Source organism: Bipolaris maydis (genome assembly GCF_028858645.1).
Source record: "Bipolaris maydis strain C4 unplaced genomic scaffold PSV08scaffold_16, whole genome shotgun sequence".
Classification (NCBI taxonomy): domain Eukaryota; kingdom Fungi; phylum Ascomycota; class Dothideomycetes; order Pleosporales; family Pleosporaceae; genus Bipolaris; species Bipolaris maydis.
Genome location: NW_027093872.1, coordinates 545,769 through 573,383, shown reverse-complemented (window position 1 = coordinate 573,383; position 27,615 = coordinate 545,769). Strand labels below are relative to the sequence as shown.

The following is a 27,615-nucleotide window of genomic DNA, read 5'->3' as shown; positions in this document are numbered from 1 at the left end:
CAGCAGTAGGGCTTTCACCCCACGTGGTTCTAACATGGGCTTTGGTACACGGACAATTTCGCACGATGGAGGAAGTGCGGGATGTTTGGTTGATCTCCAAAGAAACTCAAGAGATCCATGGATGGTTGCATGCGGTAAGTCACTAGGAGACGGGGATATGCTGCGCCCTAGAAGCGATTTGCCTTCGATAACAACTTACTCAAAACATTGCAAGCTCAGACGCCAGAGCATGAAGATGAAGGTATCTCTCCGGACCTTTATGACCAGAGATGATGTCATTTTTGATGTTTCTTCTTTTCGTAGATATTGCGTCGAAATGTTGGTGGCGGCGCTTCTCTTGGAAGTCGTTCCAAGAGCAGTAGAAGGTGCTGAGCAAAGCCGCACTGAAGAGTACAGCTGCCAGTACGCCCAGAGACTCACGAGGATACCAGCGTCAAATTCTGGTCACAATCCGGCCAGCAGGTGATGTTCGGACGCAAAGGACCGAAAGCGGATAGCGCGACGCCGTTGTTGGCCGGCGACTGACGTGCATCCCGTGGATCACCAGGCCGCTCAGGCTGCTCCGCACCTCCGCCGCGTACCCAGGCTAAGCCTCAGCCCTCGCTACTTGTGCTTGTGGCTCCCCTTGTATCTCACCTCACATCCACAGCCTCTGTTGCATTGATCTGAAGACTAGCCATCATGTTCGGCTTCATCGCCGATGGCCTGACGTACGTTGTACCCCGCCCCCCGCCTCTCAATGTTCAAGCAAACCTAGTCGGACACGGCTTATCGTGAATTTGGCCGCCCAAAGTGTGTAGCATGCGAGCCATTACTCAATACAGGCTCTTAAACTTATGGTTTTCTTTCCAAAGACAACAGTGCACTGTATGAGTTCTTTCACTAACAATTCACCAGTGTTGTCACTACAGTCTTCTTTCCCATCTTCGCGTCATACAAAGCCCTTCACACATCCGACCCAGCCCTCCTAGCACCGTGGCTTATCTACTTTGTCGTTTTATCCGCCTGCACAGCCGTTGAGAACACATTCGACTTCATCCTGAGTTGGGTACCATTCTACTCATGGATCCGCTTCTTCGCACATCTATATCTTATCCTGCCGGGTGCTCAGGGTGCAAGTTACATCTACCAGGAACACTTGGAGCCGTTCTTGTACCACCACGAGAAAGAGATTGATGACTTTATAACCCAGAGCCATGACCGTGCAAAATCGGCAGGTATGGCCTATATCGAGATGGGCATCGAGTGGGTGAGAGTCAATCTGCTAGGTTTCGCACCTCGCAAACCAGAGGCGCCCCCGCCAGCTGGACAGACATATGCACAGAGCCTTATGAGCAGGTTTCAGATGCCCGCAGCAAGGGGCAGCAACGACCTATACGGTCTCGTGAACCAGGCACTTAGCGGAGCGAGTGCACTGTATACTGCTGGCACTGCCGAAACAAGGGATGCCCAGGCCTCCGACCTGAGCCGTGGTGCAGCAAAACTTGTTCCAGACTCGATCCGTAACAACGAAGACCGACTCAACTACGTGGCATCGCAGCGCCAGCGCCTCGAAAGCCTCCTGCAAGCGTTTGACCGTGAGCAAGAAAATATCCGCACCCAGCAAAAGGGCGGAAGCACACACTATGAATCCAGCAGGAGCAGCGGTAGTCTGTCCCGCAACAGGAGCGAAGCAGAGTTTGACAGAATCGAGCGCGATGAGCTGAGCTCTGGATCAGACCGGCCGCCATATCCCATCACACCACCTGCCCTAGGTCGGAGGACAAGCAGTGGATGGATGCCATGGAACTGGCAGCGTCAGGAAGCATCTCAAGACGATCCTCTGGCATACGGACGAGACCCCGGTGAGCTGAGAAACAGGTCACGAGGATCCGGGTTTGACTTGGGAGACCATTAGCAGAGGTCCCCAAGACAATCAAGATCCGTGGTATAAACGTACATGTTTTCTGGCGTTTTGATGGCAACAAAAAAAGTAGATGATGGTATTACAACTGAAAAACCTCACGACTGTATCATAAAAGCCGTGTGTCTACTTCCCCTAGCCAAAACTCGATAGACATGAGTGGTATTGCTACAAACCGAGGTACAATATGCATATATCCCCAGGGCGGAAACGCTCAACGCCCTGCCCCATAAAATGCGTGATTCATGACTCTCTATAACTTGACCTCCTTGAACGGATACTTTGGGCTATCGTCTTTCCTCAGCACAATCTTGCGCTTCTTCTTCGTGGTCGCGTGCTCGACCCACACCTCTTTTGTCATCTTACTCGTAAACTCCCTGATAAATCGGGGGTCCCAGAGTTCAGAGGCGATACCCAGGTCCTTGCAGCACCGCATCAGGGCATTCGATTTGCACCCCTCGGTCGCGGTAGGGATGCCATCCGGGTCGAAATATTGTTGCTCGCCGCGGGCAATGGATACAAGGCTATAAAAAACCAATCGTCAGTATGGCTCTTTTACACGAGTGAAGAAAAAAACCTGGGGAGAGGGGGGGATAATATGTACACATACCGTCCTTGTACTATTAATCCGTACTCCCTCGTCACCAACTTCCCAGTCACTATGCTCTCGCCTCTTGGCGCGAGACCCCAGCCACCAGGCCCAAACGCCTTGTTCAAAATACGTCTGTATTTGATTTCGGGGAGGTACAAGATACCGTCTGGCTTGACTTCGACGTCATCCTGTGTGACGGGGGCGAGCAGGGCTTCAGACTGCTCCGGCGTAAACGAGACGCTGCCGAGGCCGTGGTACGAGCGCGTCCAGTCTATGGCGGGTACGCCTTCGAGCTCTGGAGGCGCATCGGAGAGGCCCTCGGTGAGCGAACGTTGCGATTGGGCGGCGGCGGCGGCAGAATCTGCAGTGGCGTTACGAGTGGTGGGAACTGGGGGTTCTTTTGCGGGAAATTGCGGTGTGACAGTTCGCTGGGGGGTTGTTGTTGTGCTTGAGGAAGCGGGTTTCGCTGCTGTGGAAGAGGTGGTGCTTGTTGTTGCTGCTCTGGGTGGGGTGGCATTGTATGCGGCGTTGATGCGCGAAGAAGACAATGTGCGGGTTTGTAACCTGTACGCCAATGGCGTTGTTTTCGAAGAGGAGACCTTGAATAAGGCTGATATGCCTCTTTGTGTCGGTCTCGCTGCCATGGTTTGCATGTTTATTTTTTTGGTGGGTTGAAATTGGGAGCGTCCAAGACAGTCAGGGAACGTCGCTAACGCGAAGTCACGATCTGACGTGTGCACGGACCTTTTATAACGGCTGGGTGTAGTATGGTTGACAAGCTGACATCATCTTATGCACCATTCGGTCGCTCAAACCCATGAATTAACATATGACAGGATTGCTCTTAATCGCTACTACTAGCATGCGGTACAACTAGGAGACTCGCACAGCTTACTCCTTTAGGAAAACTGGGCGTGTGTGCGATTGGTGCACTGACAAGCCACACAATTGACACTGCCCATGTCCATAAGGCGACCATGGAACGCATCTGCTGATTGGCCGCGGGCTGAGGCCGTGCCATTCCATGTTGTTTACAGATCGGCCAACGGAACCTTATATGTACCGTTGGTAACCAGTATAAAGAACGTTTGCTTCAGGCCACAGGACCTGCATCCTACTTGGCGGGCTGCTATCTCTTCTCTCCCTTTGCCGCAATACGACGCCTCTGCCAACGCCACTAAGCTCCTTCAAGATGGCCTCCTTCATGGGCCTCTTTGGCGCTTTGGTCGCTTTGGTGAGCATATCCTCAACTAAAGCAACTTGCTCAAAGTTGTTTAAGACTGCCACGCTAACTGATGACAGACTGTATTTCGCTTTATTGCAGTAGCCGTGTATCGGATTTATTTCCATCCCTTGAGTAAATACCCGGGCCCCAAACTGTTGGCCGCGACACGCATTCCAGTCCACATTGCCGTTGCAAGCGGCTCTCGTGACAAGCTTTATCAAGATCTGCACCGTGAATACGGGCCAATAGTTCGAGTTGCTCATAATGAACTAAGTTTCATTGATGCTGGTGCATGGAAAGATGTGAGTAAATTCTTGATTTACTTTCTATGCGGCGTTCACTGACGGCCTTCTAGATCCACGGCCATGGTACAAAAGGAACAGCAGGCTCTTTGCCTCACAAAGACCCGGTGAGATACCCGGAGAGTCTCAACGGGGCACCCAATCTCATCAACTCACCGAATGACGTTCATACTCGCCAAAGAAAGATCTTTAGTTCAGCCTTCTCGGATCGCGCTCTAAAACAGCAAGAACCTCTCTTCCTCAAGTACATCAACCAACTTGTAAGCGTGTTAAAAAAAGGCATAAAAGAAAATCCAGAGACAAAATTCGATCTTGTCCGGCTCTTCAACTTTACCACATTCGATGTTATGGGCGATTTGACGTTTGGCGAGCCCCTGCATATGCTCGACAACGCCGAATACGATCCGTGGGTCAGTAACATTTTTGGGGCCCTCAAAATGTCAAGCCTCATATCCCTCATTCGGTTCTACCCATTGCTCTGGAAATTCTTCAAAATGATCCAACCGACCTCCATCTCCAAGAAAAGTAAAAACCATTTCAATCACTCCAGCACACGTGTCACGAAACGCCTCGAAAAAGGCCGCGATAGCCAAGGCGTCGATCTCTGGGACTTGGTACTGAGCCAAAAGGAAGGCAAGGGTCTAACACGACCAGAAATGGACTCAAACGCGTCCGTCTTTATGATTGCAGGCACGGAAACTACAGCAACCCTCTTATCAGGCCTGACGTACCTGCTCCTCCGCAACCCAGAATGCATGGCAAAACTCACTCGGGAGATACGCAACGAATTCGAGAGCACAGACGACATGACCATGGAACGTCTCGCCGCTTTGCCCTATTTCGCTGCTTGCATCAAAGAAGCTTTTCGTATATACCCGCCAGTTCCTCTCATGTTGCCTCGTCGCACACCGGCAGATGGAACCACTGTCTGTGGCAAATTTGTGCCCCCTAATACCACTGTGGGCATTCCACAACATGCCATGTACATGAGTGAGCGGAACTTCAAGCGCCCGACGGAGTTTCTGCCCCAACGTTGGCTGGGTGACCCCGAGTTTGACAGCGATAAGAAGGCCTGTCTTCAGCCTTTTTCCATCGGGTCGAGGGACTGTCTTGGAAAGAAGTAAGCGCTTTTTTTCATCTTGGCTACATGTCAAATATCTTCTTGTTCTCTTTCGGGAAATAAGGAGACTGTGCTAACGTGTGTGTGACTATAGTATGGCGTACCATGAGATCCGGCTCATTGCTGCAAAAACTTACTATCACTTTGACATCGAGCTTTGTGATGAGACTGGGAACTGGTTGGATCAGCCGACATTCCTTTTGTGGGAGAAGTCACCGCTTTTGTGCAAGTTGAGGTCCGTGAGGTGAGCTTGTGGAATACCAACAACAAGATGGTTTTTTCTTCACTGTCGGAATTGAGCGTGTTATTTGTTATGCAATCTCTTGTAGATTCATTTTAACTTGGGGAGAGAACACATAATTTCACGGAGAATGACATTTCATCTAAAAGATACTAGACCCCCCCCCCCTCCCTCCCCTGCACACGTCTTTTTTCTTCCTCTCCTTCCTCCCTTCCGCCAGCTCCTCCCGATTCTACTTCTTCTTCTCCACAATCCCCACATCCTCCACCCTCAACAACCCCGACCCCATACCCGCAACCGCCCATGTCCCATATCTCAAATTCGGATTCCACGCCAGAGCCGTAACCGCGGACCTCTCCTCAAAAATACTAATCGACCGCCCAATCTCTGGGTTCCCTTTCCTCTTCGACACTGCGCTACTCGCAATACCCTGTTGCACCGCCTTGTAACCCTCTGACACGCGTACAAGAGGCTGTTTGAGAATGTCTTCTGGCACCACCACTGCCGGCGTCGCCATACTAGTATTGTCTTCTTCTTCTTCTTTTTCTCCTTCCCCAGATCGTTCTTTGGGAGTGTTGGCCGTAGTGACAGGTTTGGCCGTTGACTTTGTGACTTCGCCTCTCCACTCATGCACAAACCATTTCTGCTGCCACGGCACAACCTTGTAATTCGCAATCCGCATCACGGGATTACTTGTCTGCACGTCGCCGTCGGTGCCGCCGACCAGGACGCCTGGGTGCACCGGGCTCGTAGCCACGCGCGTAATGCTATTGTCCAGTCGCATGCTGTACAGATTATGGTAGTAACGGCGGAGCGGAGTGTGCCGCAGGATGTAGTGTTCGTCGGGCATGACGAAGGACTGTGTATGCTCGTGCCAGGCTTGCGTGAGGCATAGCGTGCGGCCGCGGATGGAGGCCGTGGTGTCGGCGGTGGGGCTGCGTAGGTCGAAGAGGCGGGCGAAGCCGTCGGCGGTGCTGATGGAGAGGTATTGGGGATTTGAGGGCCAGGCGGAGGAAATGGTTAGGATGAAGGTGTCGGCTAGTTGGTGGTAGAACCAGGGACGCGGGTTGTGCGGTTGGGTGGTTGGTGAGAGGGTGCCTGGGCGGGTTAGGGTCCAGATGGCTACGGTGCCGGCGGCTGTGGCAACGGCCAGGGTGGTTCCTGAGAGCCATTGCAGACAGGAGGGGATGGTTTGAGGGATTGAGATTTCGAAGGCTGTGCGAGAGAAGTGGAGGTATGTGGGTTGGGCTTCTCCGGCTTGACGCTTCGGGGCGCATAGGTCTAGGATGCGGACTCGTCCGTCTGACCAGATGACTGCCAGCATGCCGATGTGCGTTTCGTTTTTATCATCAGAATCTCCTTTTGTGTCTGTAGTAGCGACTGGACACCATCGAAGCTGTTTAGGTGCACCCCAGTTGGCGCAGATGACAAGTTCAAGTCTAGGCTCTTTTGAAGTATCCAGTTCTCCGTCTTCGGTAGCTTCGAATGCCCAGATCTGAATGGAGGCTGGAAACTGCTCCGTAGCACTAAAAGCAGGCGCTTTTGGTATCTCCATTGGTTTGGGTCGGTTTCCATCCATGGGCTGCTGTTCGACAGCGACAGCGACATATTGGGTTCGACTATCTTCCTTGGTGACCCATTGAGCGTCTTGTATCCTGGATCCAAAGTTGAACAGCCAGCCTCTTCTACTATCCCTGTCTGGAAAGGACTGTCCAACATGCATATAAGTGCCTTTTCTAAGAGCGGTAACCTGGGGGCTATCGACAGGTCCAGTGAGTACATTCAGACTCTCTGGTCCGTCATTCTGCATGTACTCGTTAGCTTCACCCTCTGACAACTCCCTGGTAGCCTGTATAGCCTCAAAAACTGTCTTTCCCGTATGCCTATACCACTGCTTCAGCACCTCATTTTCTTTCTCTCTGGTACCCTCCTTTTCAAAGAAACTTCGCCTCAAGCCCCCCAACTCAGGCTGACTAGAGTCAACTCGTCCAGGCTTTTTAATTGGAAATGTCTCCTGAGAACCCCAGTAATCGCGAGAGGCCAGCACGGGTCGAAGATGCTGGCCATCCGGCCCGAACAAGTTTTTCAATCGCGGCTCATGACCTCCAATCTTGTCGAAATCAGGCACGCCGCGTGTTCGCAGTTTGTTCTCGACATCTACATTGCGCACTTTGATACCACTGCCTTTGGCAAACGTGATAGGCGAAGGCACATGTTCTGTAGACGGCTTGTTGCGCTGGACAAGTGGCGTGGTGGGCGGCTTGACGGGCGTAGCTTTTGGCCCGCGAGCACCGCGTTTGGGCGTCACGAGGCTATCGTCTGAATCTTCCTCATCTTCTTCTGCATCATCATCTTCGTCGCCCTCCTCTTCTTCATCCTCAAAGTCGTCTTCCGCTTCCTCTTCCTGAGCGTCCGGCATAAAGTCGTCTTCGTCTTCTTCATCGTCATCCTGGAAGGCTGGCGATTGGTTACCAGATGCTGCGGATCCATTTTCTTCGTCAAGAAATGAGTATTCGTCCTCAACGCGATACGATTTACGTTGCTTCCCACGTGATTGTCGGGGTGACGAGAAATCTAGTTATTGGAAATTAGCATTGTCAAGTGATTTGCAAGTCGCGTGGGCAAGTGCAGCATTGGGTTGTATGTTTTATCTATGCAGAGAAAAATTGAGCAAACATGTGCGCTTGCCGGCTTTCGCAACAATGTCGACTAGGCGAATTCTGAGAAGGTTGTTTATGGCATCTCCAGCGATATCAAAAAAACTCAGACCTACCTGCGGGCATGTTGAGTTACGTGCTGTGTGTCGACCGATTGGGTAAAGGAAGAATATACCGAACACCAGCAAAAACGCTGCCCCACCTCTGGCGATCGGCACAGACCTCGCGACCCCGCACACCCGCTCAAAATTCCTTCGCCCTCACAGCAGTCTGCAATAAAACTTTTTCTGAACTCGAAGGCGTCTTTTCATGTGATGTTGCCAAGTACCATTATCGGCCAACTGCGATTTTTGTCATCAAAGAAATACCACGGTGGTATGGTCTAGTGGTATGACGTCGCGTTGTGGCTGGCGGACACTCAGTTGTCCCGATCCAGATCCGCGCCAGCCTGGGTTCGAGTACGTTCAACCTCACAAATTGGTGGTCCTGAGACATTTCTAACGTGTCTACAGTTCCCAGTACCGCCAAGTAATTTGCGACTTCTTTTTTGCACTTTGTTTCCGCATAGAAGCTGTGCGGCCTCTTACTTTTGCTTGGGGTTGTTGCATGGTGGGGGTTTGTGGGCACCCATCATCGCTCGCCTTTTATCCTAAGCTGACCTTATTGAATGCTTCGCTCTTTAATCGTCTATAGTCTCCCATTATTCGATTAGCCAATTGATTACAATTTTGCCAGCCTTCTCTTTGCAAGTTGCTTCATTCTGTTTGTTTTTGACCTATGAGCACAACGTTGTCGGAATTTACATTTAGTAGAGGCCCATCAAAAGATATGGCGATCTGATCACACTCGTACTGCCAGTGATGGCAGCTTCAACGATATGTACCCGAAATGAATTGGTCAAGTCCTAGCCAAACATCCTGCCAAGCAAACAACATGATACATTCGTCAGTCAGTCCAACTTTACGCACATTGAAATTTCCAAAAAAGCCGTTTATGTATTGCGTATGCATACGACCCTGTAAAACCGGGTATCTAGAACAGAAGATAGAGAACAGAAACAGAATTCGAGTGATACCAATACATCCCTCCCTCCGTACGCCCACAGTTTGAAAGAAAGAATAACAGGTACGGACGTGCACTACTATCCGACAGGTAATAGTACAGTGATACACTAGTGAGAAAATAAACCAAGAAAGTTGACCCAAACCCACATCACAGTGATTCAGACCACCAAAAGATAATCTTTACCCTCTAATCCACATCCATCTGATCCTCATCCCTCGCCCTCGCCGGCCTCGGAGCAGTGACATGAATAGTATCACTCTCCATCGTCTCATCATCATCCGGTTCGTCATCGCCGCGTTCAGACTCGATGCGCTTATCCACAGAAGCCATCTTTGCTGCTGCTGCTGCAGCCAAGTGAGGGAAAAGAGGTTTGTTCAAGGCAGCAATGGAGGCGGAGCGACGTAAATTATCGTTTTGAACTTCTTGGTGGATTTCCTCGACTTCATCTTCGTCGAGTTCGCTAAGCTCGCTTTCGTCGTCGGCGTCGTCGTGGACGGAGGCGGGGGCGCTGGGGGCGGGTTCGTCGTTGTTTACGCTTGGGGCGGCGGTGGCGGTTTCGCTTTGGTCGAAGGAGGGTTGGAGATTTTCGGCAGACGTGTTCGGTTCAGCGGTAGGTTCAGCGGTCTTGTCTGATGATACTGCTGCTTGATCGGTGGCGGTAGAGGGAACCTCGTTGGCAGGCGGAGGCGATCGAATTGGGATCGAGGTAGATTGAGCGGAGGCAGCAGCAGTCTTCTGGACGCATGCTTCAGCTCTTCTTGCAATTTCCCTGCGACCGACTGCCTTGACTCTGGGCTTTGCTGGTTGTTCAGGTTGTGCCACCATCTGAGGCATCTGAGTGGTGTGCTGAGATGGTATTTGACCGGAATGATACATGCTGAAAGGTGACGCAGTGTTTCCTTCTGCTGACCCGTCGATCTGAACTTGCATCAAGGATGAGATGGGTACAGCGCCTGTAGATGTTACAGACCCTGCAAAAGGTGTTGGTCGAGGTTGAGCAAGCAGAGCTTGTTGTTGTTGCTGCTGTTGCTGCTGCTGTTGTTGTTCTTGCTCAGATGGGAGGGGTGACAAAGTGGGACCAATCGATGTATACAACATCGCATAAGTATCTCCAATGAGATCATCAATAAGAAGAGGCTTCATCATGCCGTTGTTGAGGCGTTTAAGTTCGATCGCGTCGCGGAGAATATCCAGTACAGGGTGTTGCGTAGCTGAGTTTTGACACCACGCCTCCAAACGGAGAGCCAGCATGTTGAACTCATCATGGTTGACGGATTTGAAAGCTGAATCTTCTTGGCCTTCAGGTATTCTGCCAATTCTTCGTAGCAACTTGAGGTAACGCGTGCATAGATCTTGCCACAGCTTCTGATGTTCGAAAAAGTCCGTCTGTTTCCGCCTTACACGCTTCGCAAGCGCTTCGAAATTGGTCTTGTCCTCAGTCAAGTCCAGGAGTTCGATGAAAAACTTGGTGTAGCGAGTAGTGTATACAAAGTGTCTGCCAGGTCGCTCGTTCTCGGGTTTCCAGACCTGAACAGCCATGGTTTTAGTAAACATCTGCTGCATAAGTTCATGCTTAGCATCCTGAGCCACAGAGGGGTTTTTCTCGTTATCGTAGATAGTGTGAGCAACGCGTGATATGACACGGTGGTGCCAGCTTGACTTGTCTGCTGCACGCAAGGACTTCAAGATAGCAAGAATGTATCTCTGCCAGTCATCTTCGTTTTCTGGAGCCTTGATGTTCTGGGCATACGATGTATTCGAAAGAATTTCTACTCCCTTTTCGTAGTCGATGGCACCACGTTGGAAAAGTTTATGAGTGACCGATACTAGTTTATAGTGAGGCTCGAGAACTGGCTCGCCGCTGCGCCCTTTCTTTCCGGGTAGTGTCTCGATGGCACTAGTAAAGGCCTCAATGACCGACTCCCAACTTGGGCCATGCTGTGGAGCAACATGTGCGCCAACGGACATGGCATACCGCATGGCGCTTTCGTTAGTAGACCACATCTTCCATCCACACTTTCCAAGCATGTAGTGATTCCACCATTTGTTTGGATTGCCTTTGATTGCTCGTTTGTAAAGTGTGCTTACAAATTTCCAGGCTGTGTAGGTCTGTAATGGGGCAAATGCGACCTCTTTGTACAGAGTTGCATTCGTCTGGAGATTGCAGAACCGCTTCTCAGTTTCTCGAATCTGGAACGCCTCCATTCTAAAAGGCTCCCTGGAAGATGCGTATATACGGTTGCCAAACTCGGTATACATCTGTGCAATCTTGGCCTGGGTATTTGGTCCTACATTAGGATCGCGCACAGCACAGGCTACCGCCATGATGTAGCAGTTGATTGCAGCTCGCTGGAAGTTGACGATATCGGCGCTGTTGCTGTTCATTTTATCCGCGTTCCATGAGACCGCCTCCTCAAGCTGCGTGTCATTGGCCTGCGCAAGGCGATACCACGTCTCCCAACGCTCAATGGAGTGCTCTAAATCCTGCACAAAGAACGCTTGAGCATAGTTCAAGTCCTCTGTAGGTCCCTGGGTCATGCGCTTTTGTGACTTGAACTTGCTGAGTGCAATGTTGCCCATCATGTAATACCAACCTTTCGATGCAGCCACGGCATCTTCGGCAGGGACATGCTTGGTTGCAAGCGAGCCAACACCTTTCAAGCATCCGAACAACTCGACAGGGTTGACAGGTGACTTGAAGTACGATGAGATTACTTTACGGTTGAAAGTGATATCATCGTTCTGCTTGGGCCTACCTAACGCGGTATGTATCTTTTCGATAGTTCCCTTGAGTTCTGTCTTGGGCAAATCTTTCAGGTCAACTTTAGCAACTTGCGACATAGCGAATGACAAAATGCTGAAGGCAGTCTTTTTGTCGAGGGCATCTGGTGTGGTCTGGAAATCCTGGCACTCCAAAGGTTCGATGAATAGCTTCAGGCCATAAAGATCGTGAAGAACCTGGCAGAGCTCGGTGGCATAACTGTGGCCATCAACAATATCGTCAATGCGCAGCAACTCATCCTTTGCAAGCCTCAAAAACTGACGGTTCGACAGATGGCAGAAGCCACGCACACCAGTAGCGTGGTGCACATGCCGGATGTATTCGAATAGATCCTCGGAAGGAGTAGGGAAGCTTTCGTGGTCTTGAGATAAGCCATCCTTGAGCAAGTGATACTGTAATATCCAGAGCCGCAGATGGATGTCACCAAGTCGTGCCATCATATTGACGAATGCTTGGCTCGGATGGGATTCGACTCGAGGCATAGGGATATGGTTGATGCGAATGTAATCTCTGAGCATGTCTGCAGCCGACATGATGTGTAGCAGTTTAGCAATTGCTGACATAGAAGATTGCACATGCTCGTAGTAAATACAGTCAAAAGGCGTTCCATCGTCGCGTATTATCTGAAGGATCTTGACAACCATGTCATCAATAACTCGGTATCGGGTTAATAACTTATTTTGGCGATCAGGCGTTGGTAATTCCTGAAAAGCTGAAGATCCAAGATCATCCACAAGGGCTTCGATACTTCGTAAGAAGCACGATATAACTTTGGAAGGATAGTCGATGGCTTCATAGGCTACGCGTAACCTGTTCCAGAGAGACAGTCGTACGTTTACGTTTGCAGAATCGAGAAACTTGCGCATCTCCAGAATCGGAGACGCATGGCTAAGCTGTTTATCTGGGGATGAGCCTTCGATACTTCCAGTGGGCGAACTTTGTGCATCAGGTGCTCTTTGATCAGAGCCAGCTGACTCAACCGGTATGTTTGATTCCCTTGTGTTTTCAAATTCCAAAATTGGCTCCAGACTTTCTATTACTGTCACTGGATCTTGCTCGTCTTGATCGAAAACTTTAAGGAAGAAGTCCTTCATGCTGATGCGGACGAGTTCTCGATCAATTGCAGCAGTCGATAGCTCAGGCATTATAGCGTTGTTCTGCAGTTGAATTGTACGATCACCCAGATGCTCAAACATGGTCTTTAGCTGGGCCATAGCAGACAAAACATGCTCTGGTGCCACTTCATCGCTAACACTCATTTGCGACACTGTAGCCCAAATATGACGGAGAGCCAGGTCATCCAAATCCTGACCTGGTAGACAGTCAGATCGTAACTGTATAACATCTCGTGCGAGGTGGGACCATCGCTGCAACCGGTCGCTCTGGAGAGTCCGCGTATTGATGTCTATCGCGCTGTGTGGGTGCTTGATAAGCGAATAGATGTCCAAGTGTAGCTCAAACAAAGCCTCCGCTATTTCAATCTGTGCAGCATCAAATTTGGACAGTTGGTACTTTCGACATTGGTGACTAGCATCCAGCATCTTGCGGTTGAGCTGTTCAACACGCTCGAGCATGCGTTCGTAGATGAACTCATCGATGTGAACAATGATTTGGACAATATTCCTCTTCAGATCATCTGCCCATCTGAAGTGTATATAGCTTGATTGATCTGTGGCACGGGACCCGGAGGGTAGACAGAACCCGGGAGAAAACAAGCTCTCAATCCAAGCGAATGCAACCTCCTGGGTTGTGAACCAATTGCTGTTTACATTTCGCGCGAACGAGTTCAACCCTTCGCTACCCAAGACTGGCTTGGTACAGGCTTGACTTGAACTCGATTTAGAGAAACCCAAGAATGCGTTCAACCCATGTTCTCTAGTTACTCCTAGCAGATCGAAAGATTCAGAACTCAGGATTATCTGTGCAGTCTTCATGTGCCCACTTCGAAGCGCAGTGAAAACATCGCAAGCTGCCTTGTCAACAGGATCTGTAATGCTGGGAGCAGACGCTTCCGGAAGCGCGGTGACGAGGCTACGCAATTCCGCGGGGTCCTTGATGCCCTCGACACCAAGGCGTGAGTATATGTCCTTGACAATCTCATACAGACATTGATCTGCATGCGTATAGGGCTCCAACTGAGCATCAAGCTGCTTATTAGCTTCTTGTGCAGCGCTTCCAGGGGCTGGTTCGGTGACTGTATCTCGTCCGCGGATTCGCTTGCTGCGCGATCGGCCTCCTTCGGCAGTTTCTGGTAGTCCAGCAGAGTCCGTAGACCGCTTGCGGGATGGAGCTGGTGCGACTTCTAGTGGTACAGTTGACGTGGCCTCCTCACTCTTGACATCAACCTCGGTACTTTGCTCTTCCATGATGGTATCATCGCCGTCCTTTTCGGCTGGAGCTGCAGCAGTAGGCCCTTGAATTTTCGATGGCGGAGTAGACTCTGGTGCTGCCGATATTGTATTCTGTGCGAGCTCAGTAGGTTCCAATTCGGGCACAGGCTCGACTCGATCCGGGGTGCCGCTGTCAGGGGGAATGCTGAACACTATGTTGGACCCTGATGGAACATTTGAGGCCATTCCCTGTTGCTCTCCCTGAAACTGCCGGAGGATGATCTCGCCTACGCTTGCCCAATCCCACTTTGTCGGACTCAGTGTCACAGTCTCTGGCGCAGCCTTGATATTGTGAAGGGTTTCAGCAAGGGCAACGTCAGCAGGAAGAGGTGCAAATGGAAATGGATTCAGCCTCTTCCTCAGCATCTCTGACAGTTTCTTCCGCTTCATCAGTGACAAGGGTGCCTGTCGCAGAGAAACGTTATCTTCCAGTCGCTCAACAAGTTCACGCAGCTGTTGGCCAGCAAATCCTTCTTCCAATCCTGGCAGTCTTAATAGACTTTCCCACTGTTCGTCATTTCCATCAAGTACTGCTTCTAGACAATAGCGTGTGAGGCGCTTACTGCCCAGCATGGCGGCGACCGAAGCAGCTCGCAACCACAGGTCGAGATCGGTATCCTCCTTGTCCAGCGCTTCAGCAAAGTAGTTGAGGGCGTCGCGGATTTTGCTCCAAGCTTCCACCTGAGGTGTTGGGCCGTTCGTTGTAATCCAATGCTGCATAGACTCCAGCAAGAATTGGCCATGGTTCTTGTACGATAAATGCAGGATCTGCTGGAGAGTATTCGGAGCGCTGTCGGCGGCGCCGGTAGACTGAACGGGACCTGCGTCATAGTCATCCTCCAAGATGGTGTCGAAGACAAGGTCTTCGCCAAAGACTTCGTGTCGTTGGAATTCCGAGAGCGATTCGGCGTATTTGAAGATATCAGAGTCGAATAGAGCCTTATATGCTGCAGCAGTCTTTTCAAAGGATGCAGGGCCTTCCGAATGGAGCTTCAAGGCAGTCTGGTAGAGTTTCAAGGCTTCTTCGATCTGGATCTCCTGGGTGTCGTCGACTTCCTCTTCGGCGGTTTCCTCGGGGATTTCGACATTGTAAGGATGCCATACTGAGGCTTTCGACTGCGCCATGTCAGAGGGGATGAAGGAGCATAATGGGCGCTGTGGCTGCAGGGGCCTGAGTATGCAGGTATTCGACTTACCATGATGTGTGCTGTGGTTGGTTAGACAATGACGGGGAGAGCCTCAGGGCGACACAGAAACTCTGTACGGCATCTGCAATGGGGACAACAAGCAGCAGGCAACCATGGAGAGTACCACTGCTGAGTATATAATTTATGGGCAGTGTGACAGAGGCCAACTTCGACTATGTGCAGTCTCGCAGCGTCTGGGTGACGTGACGCGACGCGACTGTGAATGATGGGTGGCAGGGATGGGGAGTCTTGGCAACGGGGCACCTCCGCGATGCAGCTTCCGTGCCTGCCTTGATGCCGACCAAGGACACGGAATTCTTGACACGCAACGCCCGTGAGCCCCAAGCGCATACCAACAAAGCCCCTCGCCTGGCATCCACCCCGCCATTCTCCTCCCATCACCGCTCCCCTGCCACCTCGCTCTGTGCGGCGCCAATTGAGCCATGGTGACATCGCCAGCTGTTCCTGAGTATGCCACCCATGCCGCTTCGATTACTAGTTGTCCCGACACATTGCTACCTCTGCTTCTGTCTCTGCATGCGCCACTCCCATTTGCATATGACTTTTTCTGTCGCAGAGAACCTCTGTCTATGTGGCTTGTCTGACAATCCCCCAGGATCTACGAAGACGAGCTACACTCGGCCATCGAAGCGCGCTCGGAATCTCTACAGACGCTCCGAGAACTGGGCCCGCCAGACCTGGTCCACCTGATAAAACAGCCCATCAAGTCTGCGACAAAACAGGTCCGTAGCACCTTCGACCGTGCATACTTACGAGCCATGGCCTTTGACATGTGATTAGATTGGTGTCTACCATCATGTCACCGGCATAGACGCTTCCTCGTCTGCTAGCCTCGCGGCTTACATCAACACGCTTACATATTCTGCGCATGACAAGCAAAACAAAGTAGTCTCGGGCTTGTATTGGTAGGCTGGCTCCAAGTCCTGGCGCAGTCATTGGCTGACCAAGGCAGCTGCTACAATGCCTTTTCGCGGCTCGATATGCGCGTTCAAGTCTATATCCCAGGAACAGTCGAAAGCTACTGCATTGACGAGCGCGGCGACAAACGAGTAGCCACCGATGAACTCTGGTTAGAGACCTATCTCTGTAGTGTCTTGCGCGCATACTCGTACGCCGACGATGGTTCGGGCGATACTATCAAGAAGATTGTTGGTGTACGAAGATTCAATCCAATCACAAGCACAGAGAGCGAACATAGGTTTCTGGATGCTGCAGAACGTCTCTTCTTCAATGGTGGGCCACACACTGGATATGGAAGAAATTTGGCTAATACCATCAAGGCTGGCAACTCGGATCCGACCCTGAGATTCAAGTTCCCAATCTCGTCTCAAATCACTTGACGACAGGTCTGCTCAACTACATTCACACAACCGGCAGATACACTTCGGGCATCAATCTCTTCGAAAAACTGCGTACTCGTGATCCAGAGATCTCATCGCTCCTCGCCCGCGTCTACATCGAAGCAGACGAGGAGGTCAAAGCTGTACAACTGTTGCACGGTGCTATTCAAGAGTTGCCCATGGACTACTCATTACTGGACTGCCAAGCAGATTTTTGCAACAAGAAGGGCCGTGGTGATCTCGCACTGGAAATCGCAAAGAGGAGTGTCGTCTCCGCGCCTAGCGAGTTTGGCACATGGGCGCGCTTGGCGGAGATATATGTCAGCCTCGAGCAGTGGGATCTTGCGCTCCTAACACTCAACTCATGTCCAATGTTCACGTATCAGGACAAGGATGCCCCGCGGATGCCAGAGCCCCAGAGGGTCTTTTTGCCCATCATGCCCGAAGCAATGTGCGATGAGATAGAAGATTCCAATGTTGACGACATGGAGCTCGTACATCCAACCCTGAGAAAACTACACGCAGCCGGATTCAAGGGTACCTTCCTGAAAGCATACATCCTGCTCACAGAAATCACAAAGAAGATCGGCTGGGATCAACTCCTAAAGATAAGAAGTCAAGTCTTCGTAATGGAAGAGGAATATCGCCACGAGAAGACTGTCCAGCAACCGCACTCTCGCAGTGCAAGCACAACAGCTCTCCGGGCTCCATCTCCTAATTCACAGGCCCAACAAGCCAACGGTAGTGAGCATGGCGAAGTCCGGGAACGTCCGTCCACAGATGCAAGCAATGCCCAGAACGGCGAGGGCTCAGTTGCTGGTACAGAAACTGAGCTGGAAAAGCCCGGCCATACGGTTGCCTCTGAAGTTGTAAAGGCTGGCAGTGAAGACCCTCATCTACACGACAACCAGAACGGCAACCCTTCCCAACCAAACTATACACACTTCCAGAACAAGCGCTTGTGCGAACGCTGGCTTGACAACCTCTTCATGGTACTATACGAGGACTTGCGCGTATACACAATATGGCGCACAGAAATGGCGCAGTACCGCCAGCAGCAGTTGCTGTACAAGAAGAGCAGCGAAGAGTGGGAGATCCTGGGCGAATTGGCGGAGAGGTTGCATCACACCGAGGAGGCTGTAGAAGCATACGAGAACTGTCTGCAGATCAAGTTCTCTCCCAAGGCAATGAAGGGCGTACTCAAGTTGGGCGAGGAAAGGAAGCAAGTCAGAGATGTCACGGCAGCGCTGATTCGTCTCATCACCTGGCAGTACCGCTGGTACTCTGAGGTATGTATTTTTTTATCTCTAAACCCTCAAGGTTCCAGTCACTAACTAGTATGAAAGTTCTCGCCAGCCCTTCTCTACACGATCCGCAAACTCATCGAAGAAGAAGGCGCCGTCAAGATCCGCAGCATCGTCCAAGGAACGTCACTACCCCAACACGTCCTCGACCTTACCCACCAGTACGCTGCGTTATGCGCTGCGTTTAGGAGCAGTGGCAGCGACGGCTAGAAACCTTCGCCTCTCTACATCTACGGGTATACGAATAATAGTCTACAGTCATTCTGAATTGGGGCGGAAACAGGACTAGAAAAGGGAATGTCACATTGGTGGTGTGTTGGGGTTTCTTGCATGGAAAGCGTTGGTGTTGGAGATGGAAACATTACACCCTTGTGTCGCATACATTTTAGTTCACTGTAGATTTACCAGATTCCTGATCGATTGATTTGGGTGTTGGCATTCACTTGTCCCTACTGTTTCACGGCATATGTGTATGTGTATGTGTTGTGTTACTCCTCACTCCATGGGCTTTTCTTTGCTTTCCGTGTTCTTGCAACCAATGTATTCATTTTTATCGTCACAAGCCGCGGGATCGTATCAGGCAGCCGTTGCGCGCCATGTCACGTAACCTCGTCCTTGAGGAGTAGATAGCAGACAGTAGAAGACCCCATGAAAAAGCCCAGGATGAACACCGCTCCATGCTCGCTCCCATACACCCCTTGTCCTCTCTTTCTCCTCCTCCTCGCGCCAGTAAGCCCAAAAAAACCGCTTAACGGTAAGACTTCTGGTACCTGGCGCGGGCACCTGGACCACCGAACTTCTTGGGCTCGCACCGCCTGTTGTCGGCAACGAGCAGTGTGCGGTCGTACTGAATGAGGGCCTGCTTGAGCTGGTTCTTGGAGTGCTCGTCGACGTACTTTTGGTAGTAGGCGATGATAGATTTGGCAATGGCTTGGCGGATGGCGTAGACTTGCGAGGTGTGACCACCACCAGAGACGCGAACGCGGATGTCGACATCGGCTACCAGCAACAGTTAGCTTCCATTGTTCCTCGTACATCTCCCGCGTCTAAATGCTTCTTTGCAGTACGCGTGTGTGTATGCATATGTGTGTGTGCGTACCGAACTTGTCAACACCGAGGATCAGGATGGGCTCGTAGACCTTGAATCGCAGAACCTCGGGCTGGATAAGGGAAAGAGGCTTTCCGTTAACCTTGACGAGACCCTTTCCGGCCTATATATTCATCGTAAGTATATTGTTCGTGATTTTTGCGCATTCGATCGATAGGCAGTGCGTGTGTACCTTGCAGTGGGCGACAGCTGTTCGTGATCATGTTAGCCATTGTGCGACTTCTTTCAAAACACGCTCCGTGGCGTGGAGGAGCATCATCGTACCAGTCGCAGTCTTCTTCTTGCCGAAGCATTGCACACTCTGGGAGGCCATGTTGGGCGACTGTGGGATGTGCGTGCGGTTAGTATTGGGTGGGCGTCGTCGGTTTTGCGGTCGTCGTGGAGTTTGAAGTTCGTCTACGCCGGCAGCGAATATTCAGTGGGCGTCCGTGCGCGCCCCGATCCCTGTAAGCGACTAGCGTTCTCAGTGGCTAGCGTGCTATTGAAGCCTTGTGCGCAACCCACTCGAGACTTTCTTTGCCACGGTGCGTGACTTGAGAGGTTCCAGAAACAGCATTTAATGGGGCTGATATTTCTGGAGCAATGAAGTTGGACGTTTTCATCTTCAATTGATAATCACACCAGCTGACCTGATATCCTACCTCGCAGTCTTGCAATATGCCTTACCAGATGTATGCATTTGGCAGCAATGGGGAGGGACAACTCGGGTTACCTGCTGCGGAAATTGTTGACGTACCAACCAGAGTTACTGATACGCTACCTCTTTGGGATGTTTCTGCAATACGAGGAGGTGACAACCATACTTTGATCTTATGCAAAGACGGAGTCGTTTATGGAGTTGGCGACAATCGCAAGGGCCAGTTAGGTTCTTTGGGAAAGGAACCTCAAATCCCAGTTTTCAAAAGAGTATATGAAAATGCATCTTTGATTGCAGCCACTTGCGAATCTTCTGCATATGTCACGAGAAGCGATTCTGGGGAGAGCTACATCTACACTGAGGGTACTGGCCAATGGGGAGAACTCGGTCGTGAAGAGCAGGCCGGTCCTTCGACATCGAACCGCATTACTACATCGTTTCCTGGTGCAATTGTGGACTTTTCTGCAGGTGTTTGGCACTATGTAACGGTTCTCGACGATGGCTCAGTCTATGGCTGGGGAAAGGCTCGCCTAAGTCAACTTGGCGGTATCCTTACTGGCAAAGTTACAACTCCGACAAAGATTAACGACATACCATTTAGACCCACCAAAGGGGTCTGCGGTAAAGATTTTACGTACCTCGTTGGTGAATCGTCCTCTGGAGAACACTTTCTACTTGGCAAAGACAAGTTCAATATCATTTCCAGCATGCCGAAACACATCAAGGGTTGGAAAGATATCGGCGCTACATGGCATGCCATCTTTGTCTTGTTCAACGACGGGACACTCACCGCGTGGGGTAAAGAGAACATGTGGAAATTGCTTCCACCAGATCTGCCACTCCTGAATAAAATCGCAGTGGGCTCAGATCATGTGCTCGCCGTAACCAGAGATGGTAGATTGATATCGTGGGGATGGGGAAAACATGGGAACTGTGGTGACTTGAAGGATCTCAAGCAGGAGATCAAAAATGATATGGTTAGCGGGTTTTGGAACGAGATTGAGGTTCCTGGTGAGGTAGAGACTATTGGGGCTGGGTTTTGTACTAGCTTTGTCATTACGAAATAAAGTGAATAAGAAATCTAACATCAAAAAACTTCTTGTCGAGAGATAGTACGACCAACGTTCTTGTTTCGAATTCATGCCCTGTTTTATAGTGTTCATTCACTTTATGAACATCGTTGGTCGTGAGATGCCGTATAGCTCATGATATAGCGATACGTTTTGCTATCCTAGAAAACGAACGTAGGAAAGAGACTTCACACCGCGAAATTCAACTATTGACAAAGATAAACCCTTACATGTCTAAATCCAACGCCAGACCATCTCTTTATCCTATCATACAAACGATTTTAAACGTTCTACGCAGATCTACCCGAAAAGTTCTATATACCAAACTTTCTGTCAAACCAACTCAAAACTTCTCACGGACCAAACTCCACTCCGCAACCGTCGGTCCATCCGTCGCATCCTCCTTAAACTGATTTCCCCTCACACCCAAATGCGCATACCTCCCACTCCACACACTCTCCGTTAGCGTAATATTCGTCTGATTGCCAACATACGGCCTAATTTCGTACGCCGTGACTGGATCCCACGGTGCACTGATATCCACACTACCAGCTATCACTCTCCTCACATCTTCAGTCAGCTGCGCCGAAAATGGCGGAAGCGAAGAGTTTGAAAAGTAAATTTCGAAATACGCAGGTGGCTGGTTCGCCCAGTCCATTACGATCTCGCTGATGGGGTAGAAGGCCGAGTCTCCGAGGTCGACGGTAAGGTAGCTGGTGATGTTTGCGTACTCAGGTTGCCATTTTGTACTCGCGGCGCCGTCGATTGCGGCGATGGGGAATTGGCCTGGTTTGTTGCGTTGAGGGGGGCGAAGCAGAGACTTGCATTGGAGGATGTTTCCGCTTACGGTGAGAACCTCGCCCATGGGTCGGTTGCGTACCACAAGTGGTTCTTGGCCGAGCTCGTGCCAGGTGACGTTGCGTCCGCTGCGGGTACCGACTGTAACGGGGATGGGCTTGTCAAAGTAAGTTGCGTTTACTGAAGGGAGCGAGTATTTGTCTCGTGGCAAGCGCGCTAATGTTGTATGTGTTGAGTTTGAAGTGGCGTTGATGCCGTGGCCCATCCAGTAGAAGGTGCGGTAATTTAGGTATGGGATTTGTGGTGGCAGGGAAGGATCGATGTCCAGCCTGTCGTAGTATAACCCTAGGCCAAGGTAGCCAAAGATTGCTACTCGGTTCGTTCCACCCATACCGGTCAGGAAAGGGAATGCAGGATGTGTTCCTCCATTCTCTTCCACATTGTCGATCAACTGTTCAGAATACTGATACCACGGTGCGCGAAGGTAGGGCGAAGACGAGTAGACGTGGTAGGTAAAGCTTGAACATCCAGAGGGAGAAACTTCATTGGCCACGACAGCGAAGGAGGAATATGTCATTGCGGGGCCATCGAGGGATTGTTTCGCTGCGTAAAAGTCTAGGTTTGTCAAGCTGTAGGGATTTGGGTAGTGTAACAGATCGTCTATGAGGACCACATCTGCTTGCTTGACTGCTACCGACCCGTTCATACCGGTGTATTCTACAATGATTCCAGTGTTGTCGTTGACCGGAAGTCGCATCTTTGCGGCTTTCTCATTCCAGCTAGCATTTTGACTACGCGCAAACCAAGAGTTGAATTCGTTCGTTTCGAGGAAATGTTTCTGGATCAAGGCAGTAGTAAATCCCACATTGTTGACTTGGTTGGCATACTCGTCCGGATCAGTCGCATTCCATAGCTCCCAGTTTCCAGAAGTTTCGTTGAAATCCAGGACTTGGCCAAAAAAGTGTGCAATCGAGTTCGATATCGGTAACAAGGTGTCGTTAAAGTATTCGCCATCACCAGTGATGATGAGATGATTGTTGAAGGCCAGACTCATGTCACCGTTAAGATGGTATTCGTAGTCAAAGCAGGCCCCAGTGCCTGTACAGTTTCCAAACCTTGCACTGGTCCAAGGATACACTGCACCTCCGGGAGTGAAGCGACTTGTTTGGTTCTTGCTTGAGGTGAAGGCTGTTTGGACATTTCGCTGCGCTTGTTCAAAATGCTCCACATGGTATTTGATAACATTTTGCGCATGTTGAGGATGCGATACTTGGATTCCTGGAGCCATCCAGACCGTTGCATCCCAAAAGATCATACCTCCGTAACAGTCAGAGCCAAAACCGCAAACTGGGATGCTGTAGATGTCGAGTTTCGTGTTGTTTCCTGCTGCAGCCACAGCGTTTGGTCCAACCATGTTCGAAAGGAGGTAGAAAGGGTTTGTACGGGCTAGGATGTGCAGTTGCTGTACATCTGGATCATCGGGAAGAGATCCGTTCGGTAGGTGGTAGTCGTCAACAGCGTCTGGCGTCAAGATGGATTCCCATTCTCTAATATGGGATTGTAGAAGCTTGTAGTAACCTTCTTTTGCGCCCGATATCGAAGCCTCCCGAGCCACAGTTTGTGGATCAGGGAACGCATCGGTTGAAGCGACCCCGATAAATTTGGTCACTTCGGTTGGTCGAAATGCGGTTAGTTCGACTGGTACAGACTGCGCGATAGTTGACTTGTTGCCACTACCAAAGACGCCATCTACTACTTCGCTACGTGCACTGAGGTCGACCCAGTCACTAGCACCCAAAGTCGAATATACGTATGCGGTAACATTTGTGATATTTCCCGGGCTTACGGCGGACCAGATAGTCGGGGTGTCTTTCTCAAATTTCTTCTGAACAAAATCCGAGCGCACGGCGGCATCCCCATCTAGAATATCGTATACAGTCACGTTATCGTCTCGAGTGGATGTAAGTCGCAGTTTGACTGCTGCCTTGTTGATGTAGAGCTTGTGAACAAAAAGCTGATAGTTGACATCGATGGTTCCATCACCCCGGCCACCCGGTTTCCAGTTGTACCGCCAATTCGCAATGCCAGCCTTTACATCCAGACTTGAGACGAAATCAGAGATATGATCGGGGTTAACGGATGCATTCAGGAACTCGCCATTTGCTTCAACTATAAGGCCGCTCCAATGTGGGATACCAGCAATAAAGCTCTCCCAACCGTACTGATAGAGCCATGGGTAATTGGATCCAACGGTCCGTGGCTGGCTGTTCCAGAAGCCCGCTATAGTAGAGAAAGCCTGTCGTCGACTGAAAAGCGGCCATCCGCTTATGACATCGCCATCGACTGGTTCGTCGACTTCAAAAAAGGGCCCCGCGGAAGCGACATTGATACCAAAATAGCCGTTTGCGAGCGTCAAGCGGGATTGGTAGTGGCCTTGGTCCAGAGCATGTGTTGAGATCACAGAGTTGTCGTCATCCCATGTCACATGCTTGAATTGGTCTTGCTCGCTGCTAGTGGAGCCCAGCGCTAGGTGTGTTGTTGCTAGAAGACCGACTGTAGTTTGGAGGAATCTATCCGGTCGCATGTTTTGGGCAATGGAAGGGGAAATAAAATTCGAGGCAAAGGCCTCAACGTGCCAGACACACGGACTTTAAAGCACAAAGCCATGACGATCGCCCATGCGGCTGGCTAGTGACGCCCACAGGGCTTTATTTGATCGCTTTCTTTTCCACTTCCCACACCGCTAGGCACGGGTTAGATGACCCGATAGCTTGTCATGCGGGCGCTACCCGTTCACGCTCTTTGGCCACCCCCGGGGCTTTTAGTGCAGGCTGCCATCCCTCCGGCGCTTCCCGATGCAGCACAGAGCGACTTATTTGAGCAGCAGATGTAAGTTTGTCGAGCAAAGGCAAAATGTACTACATAGCGCCCAAGCCGCAGACGATGGCAAAGCCAAAGACGTGTTGACCGCAGGTAGGGCAGGCAATGAGGTGTGCCGTTTCGGGATCGTGCGCTGCTGACGTCATGTGGCCATCGTCTGATGTATCACTGGATGCGTGGCATTGCTCTCTATCGGATTCCGAGTGGTATCGACAGTATGACGGACTGATTCTACTGACGTCGAGGCATGTTATCGCAAATGCGTGAATGGTTGGTACTGGCGTTACCTGTTGCGGACTTGACGTGACTGCAACTCCGCGTTCCAGCCCCAACACGTGACAGACCAGCCCCTAAAATCAGCATGTCAACCGAGCAACACACCCCCGTCTTTCCCATTACCATGGCTCGTCGAATCATCTCGAAACTTACCCATGTATTCAACAAGAAAAGTGATGATCACGATTTCTACACCCCACTACCTACTGATCCGCCTACCATTCGTCTCCTGCGCTTGCTGCCCGGGCGCCAGGAGGACGACATCAATGCACAGCTTCAGTCTTATTCCATAGCCAAGGCTCAAAACCGCTATATTACCATTTCCTACACGTGGGGACATGGAGAGGTGGTCCCGAACCGCTTAATAAGATGCAACGACAAATCCATCTCCATTTCTGAGAACCTGTTTACCGCCCTTCGCACACTACGACAATATGACCATCCCATATTACTCTGGGCCGATGCGCTTTGCATCAATCAAGAGGATATTTTAGAGCGCACACAGCAAGTTGGTTTGATGGGTGAAATATACCGTAATAGCAAAGAAACCATGATTTGGCTGGGCGAGCCTGCTGCTAATGAGGATGTCGGTACCGATCTTTTGAGAAGATATCCTGTCCAGAGACAGATCAGTGCTTCGACAAGCTCCAGATCCAGAAAATTGCCCCTAGAACCAATATGGACAGGCGATACAGACGATGATGAGCTGCGTAACGTATATTTGCTCGATTTTAAGCGCTCTAGTGCATCCAATATGAATACAAAGCTGATGGGACACCCTCGCGTTGACGATGACAGCACTGGCCCCGATGTCTTTGGAGCCCTTTGCTTGTTACAGGACTATGCGGAAGGCACTTCATATCCTTTGCTTAATGCTTTAAACCTAGAGAAGACTTTTGCGTTACACGAACATGGCGTTACTAGCGACTGGCATGGCTTGGTGCTCGCAAGAGCTCACGTCCGTGGTTCAAGATCTTCAAGAGTCTGGGCAGGTCTTGCAAGGCTGATGAGTAGATCTTGGGTCCATCTCTCTTTCTTTTCTTCATGGCATAAGCTGATAGCAACAGTGGCAACGTGTTTGGATCATTCAAGAAACTGTATTGTCTCGCAAAGCTACCATTCGGTACGGAGTGCTGTCAGCCCCCTGGTCAATGTTTGCCAAAGCTGCTACCAATCACATTAAACAGCGTCACACGTTATGTCTAGACTTGGGTGGCACTCTCCAGGGACAAGATATCCTGGATCGGTTCAGTGATTTTGTGCTTCGCATAGAGGATATCAGACTTCAATATCTCGCTCGCTCACATAGTGGAACAATATTGCAGCTGCTGTGGAGATTCAGACCACTACAAGCGACTGAGAAGCGGGACAAGGTCTTTGCCCTCCTTGGCCTGACTACCAACTGGCAAGATCTTCCACCACTGTTACCTGACTATATTTCTGATACTGCTGCAACTTTCACAAGTACAACTGTGAGTAACATACAACGAGCCGGGTCGTTGTCAGTTCTTGCGGGCGATCTTGAGGCTGTCCTCAACAGGAAGCGGCTGAACGGCATCCCTTCTTGGGTCATGGACTGGTCGCTTCCATGTCTTCCAGTCGAGATCGAAAGAGTAAACTCTTTATGCATCTATAAAGCGTCTGCATCTCGAATTGGAACTGTTCGCTTCCATCCGATAAACCAGCTCCTCGATGTTGAGGCAGTGTACGTTGATAGTGTGACGACAGTTGGGGAAATCAGTCGACATACGCAAATCAGCGACACATGTGCCGTCATAAAATCTTGGAATCTGCTCACCAAATTGCTCGAGCAATCAAATCACACATACCCTAGCGGTGGGACCTACGAAAACGCTTTCTGGCGTACACTCATCGGAGATGTTGTACGTACTAGCACAGACCCAGATACTTACTGGGAGCAAGAGTCTTATCGGCGCGCGATACCAGAAGACTATGATGCTTTCAGGGCGTGGAGCATGTGGTCTCGCTGCATATCCCGTGATACATTCAGCCGTTCTGCAGCATTTAGCAAGCGCGATCTTGACGAAGGCATTTCAGCAATTCACCACGCTCTCAAAAACGCAACAACTTCTCGGCGCTTCTTCCTCACTAGCTCTGGTTACATGGGTCTCGGGCCAAAGACAACTACCGAGGGTGACAGCATCTATGTCTTTAAGGGTAGCAACGTTCCGTTCATGGTCCGAAAGGGCTTACCTGTATCTATTTACGACGACAATTGGACAATTCTTGTTTCGGGAAGCGAGGATGGAGGCAAAGATCTTGCTCGTCACACTGCTAGTCATTCGCTTGACGCTTTCCAAATGGTTGGTGATTGCTTCATGTATGGCGCGATGGACGGCGAGGTTTTCGAGCAACCTCGCGCTGATATATGTAATCTCTACCTTTCTTAATGGCTTTTTTTGTTCTGTAATTCGGTCGCCATATGAGCAAATACACATATAATCTTGAGCTGACAACTCAGCATTAAGCATAGTGTCATTTAAAACGATAACCCCTGCAAAAAGCATGTTATCATGATAGCTGGAATGAGTATGTATTTGGTGATTCTATTTTTTTGTTCAGCCGCACCATACAGTCGTACGCCAGACGTGGGTAACATGGTATTGGGTGGCTAATAGCTCTTCACGCAGGTAGTAAGAGCATACGTAGCCCCGCATTTCCTCGTGGATCCAGCTGAATGGACCATTCTCGCCTTC

The 27,615-nt window shown here is 50.5% G+C and overlaps 10 protein-coding genes across 10 annotated transcripts; 5 read left to right on the top strand and 5 right to left on the bottom strand.

The window, feature by feature from the left end:
• Positions 1-681: 681 nt before the first annotated feature.
• PSV08DRAFT_189690 (TB2/DP1, HVA22 family-domain-containing protein) lies at positions 682-1,897 on the top strand (the record flags this gene model as incomplete). Its single annotated transcript, XM_014223563.1, has 2 exons — positions 682-710; positions 898-1,897. 2 exons carry the CDS (start codon positions 682-684, stop codon positions 1,895-1,897), a joined length of 1,029 nt encoding a protein of 342 aa, XP_014079038.1.
• A 125-nt stretch (positions 1,898-2,022) lies between these two features.
• On the bottom strand, positions 2,023-3,181 carry PSV08DRAFT_18410 (mitochondrial genome maintenance MGM101-domain-containing protein). The gene is made up of 2 exons (XM_014223562.2): positions 2,514-3,181; positions 2,023-2,427 (listed from the first exon to the last, which is right to left on the bottom strand). Exons 1-2 carry the CDS (start codon positions 3,146-3,148, stop codon positions 2,157-2,159), a joined length of 906 nt encoding a protein of 301 aa, XP_014079037.2. The 5' UTR covers positions 3,149-3,181; the 3' UTR covers positions 2,023-2,156.
• A 400-nt stretch (positions 3,182-3,581) lies between these two features.
• PSV08DRAFT_231364 (cytochrome P450) lies at positions 3,582-5,533 on the top strand. Its single transcript, XM_014223561.1, has 4 exons — positions 3,582-3,729; positions 3,798-4,022; positions 4,076-5,142; positions 5,237-5,533. Exons 1-4 carry the CDS (start codon positions 3,688-3,690, stop codon positions 5,388-5,390), a joined length of 1,488 nt encoding a protein of 495 aa, XP_014079036.1. The 5' UTR covers positions 3,582-3,687; the 3' UTR covers positions 5,391-5,533.
• Positions 5,534-5,615: 82 nt separating this feature from the next.
• Positions 5,616-7,958, bottom strand: PSV08DRAFT_381912 (uncharacterized protein; the record flags this gene model as incomplete). Its single annotated transcript, XM_014223560.1, has 1 exon — positions 5,616-7,958. A coding segment is annotated over one exon (2,343 nt), but the record flags the coding sequence as incomplete, so codon positions are not given.
• Positions 7,959-9,114: 1,156 nt separating this feature from the next.
• Positions 9,115-15,476, bottom strand: PSV08DRAFT_381908 (uncharacterized protein; the record flags this gene model as incomplete). The annotated part of the gene is made up of 2 exons (XM_014223559.2): positions 9,115-15,393; positions 15,474-15,476. 2 exons carry the CDS (start codon positions 15,474-15,476, stop codon positions 9,292-9,294), a joined length of 6,105 nt encoding a protein of 2,034 aa, XP_014079034.2. The 3' UTR covers positions 9,115-9,291.
• Positions 15,477-15,768: 292 nt separating this feature from the next.
• Positions 15,769-18,522, top strand: PSV08DRAFT_18348 (Chs5p-Arf1p-binding proteins-domain-containing protein). The gene is made up of 6 exons (XM_014223558.2): positions 15,769-15,933; positions 16,081-16,207; positions 16,266-16,390; positions 16,438-16,718; positions 16,766-18,114; positions 18,172-18,522. Exons 1-6 carry the CDS (start codon positions 15,908-15,910, stop codon positions 18,337-18,339), a joined length of 2,076 nt encoding a protein of 691 aa, XP_014079033.1. The 5' UTR covers positions 15,769-15,907; the 3' UTR covers positions 18,340-18,522.
• Positions 18,523-18,647: 125 nt separating this feature from the next.
• On the bottom strand, positions 18,648-19,613 carry PSV08DRAFT_18339 (40S ribosomal protein uS9). The gene is made up of 4 exons (XM_014223557.2): positions 19,502-19,613; positions 19,410-19,426; positions 19,229-19,340; positions 18,648-19,128 (listed from the first exon to the last, which is right to left on the bottom strand). Exons 1-4 carry the CDS (start codon positions 19,548-19,550, stop codon positions 18,878-18,880), a joined length of 429 nt encoding a protein of 142 aa, XP_014079032.1. The 5' UTR covers positions 19,551-19,613; the 3' UTR covers positions 18,648-18,877.
• A 281-nt stretch (positions 19,614-19,894) lies between these two features.
• Positions 19,895-20,941, top strand: PSV08DRAFT_231348 (regulator of chromosome condensation 1/beta-lactamase-inhibitor protein II; the record flags this gene model as incomplete). Its single annotated transcript, XM_014223556.1, has 1 exon — positions 19,895-20,941. One exon carries the CDS (start codon positions 19,895-19,897, stop codon positions 20,939-20,941), a length of 1,047 nt encoding a protein of 348 aa, XP_014079031.1.
• Positions 20,942-21,026: 85 nt separating this feature from the next.
• PSV08DRAFT_335710 (carbohydrate-binding module family 32 protein) lies at positions 21,027-23,096 on the bottom strand. The gene has a single exon (XM_014223555.2). It carries the CDS (start codon positions 23,055-23,057, stop codon positions 21,288-21,290), a length of 1,770 nt encoding a protein of 589 aa, XP_014079030.2. The 5' UTR covers positions 23,058-23,096; the 3' UTR covers positions 21,027-21,287.
• Positions 23,097-24,518: 1,422 nt separating this feature from the next.
• Positions 24,519-27,398, top strand: PSV08DRAFT_231342 (heterokaryon incompatibility protein-domain-containing protein; the record flags this gene model as incomplete). Its single annotated transcript, XM_014223554.1, has 4 exons — positions 24,519-24,631; positions 24,669-24,715; positions 24,949-25,919; positions 25,966-27,398. The coding sequence occupies 4 exons, from the start codon at positions 24,519-24,521 to the stop codon at positions 27,307-27,309; spliced, it is 2,475 nt and encodes an 824-aa protein (XP_014079029.1). The 3' UTR covers positions 27,310-27,398.
• Between the last annotated feature and the right edge of the window lie 217 nt (positions 27,399-27,615).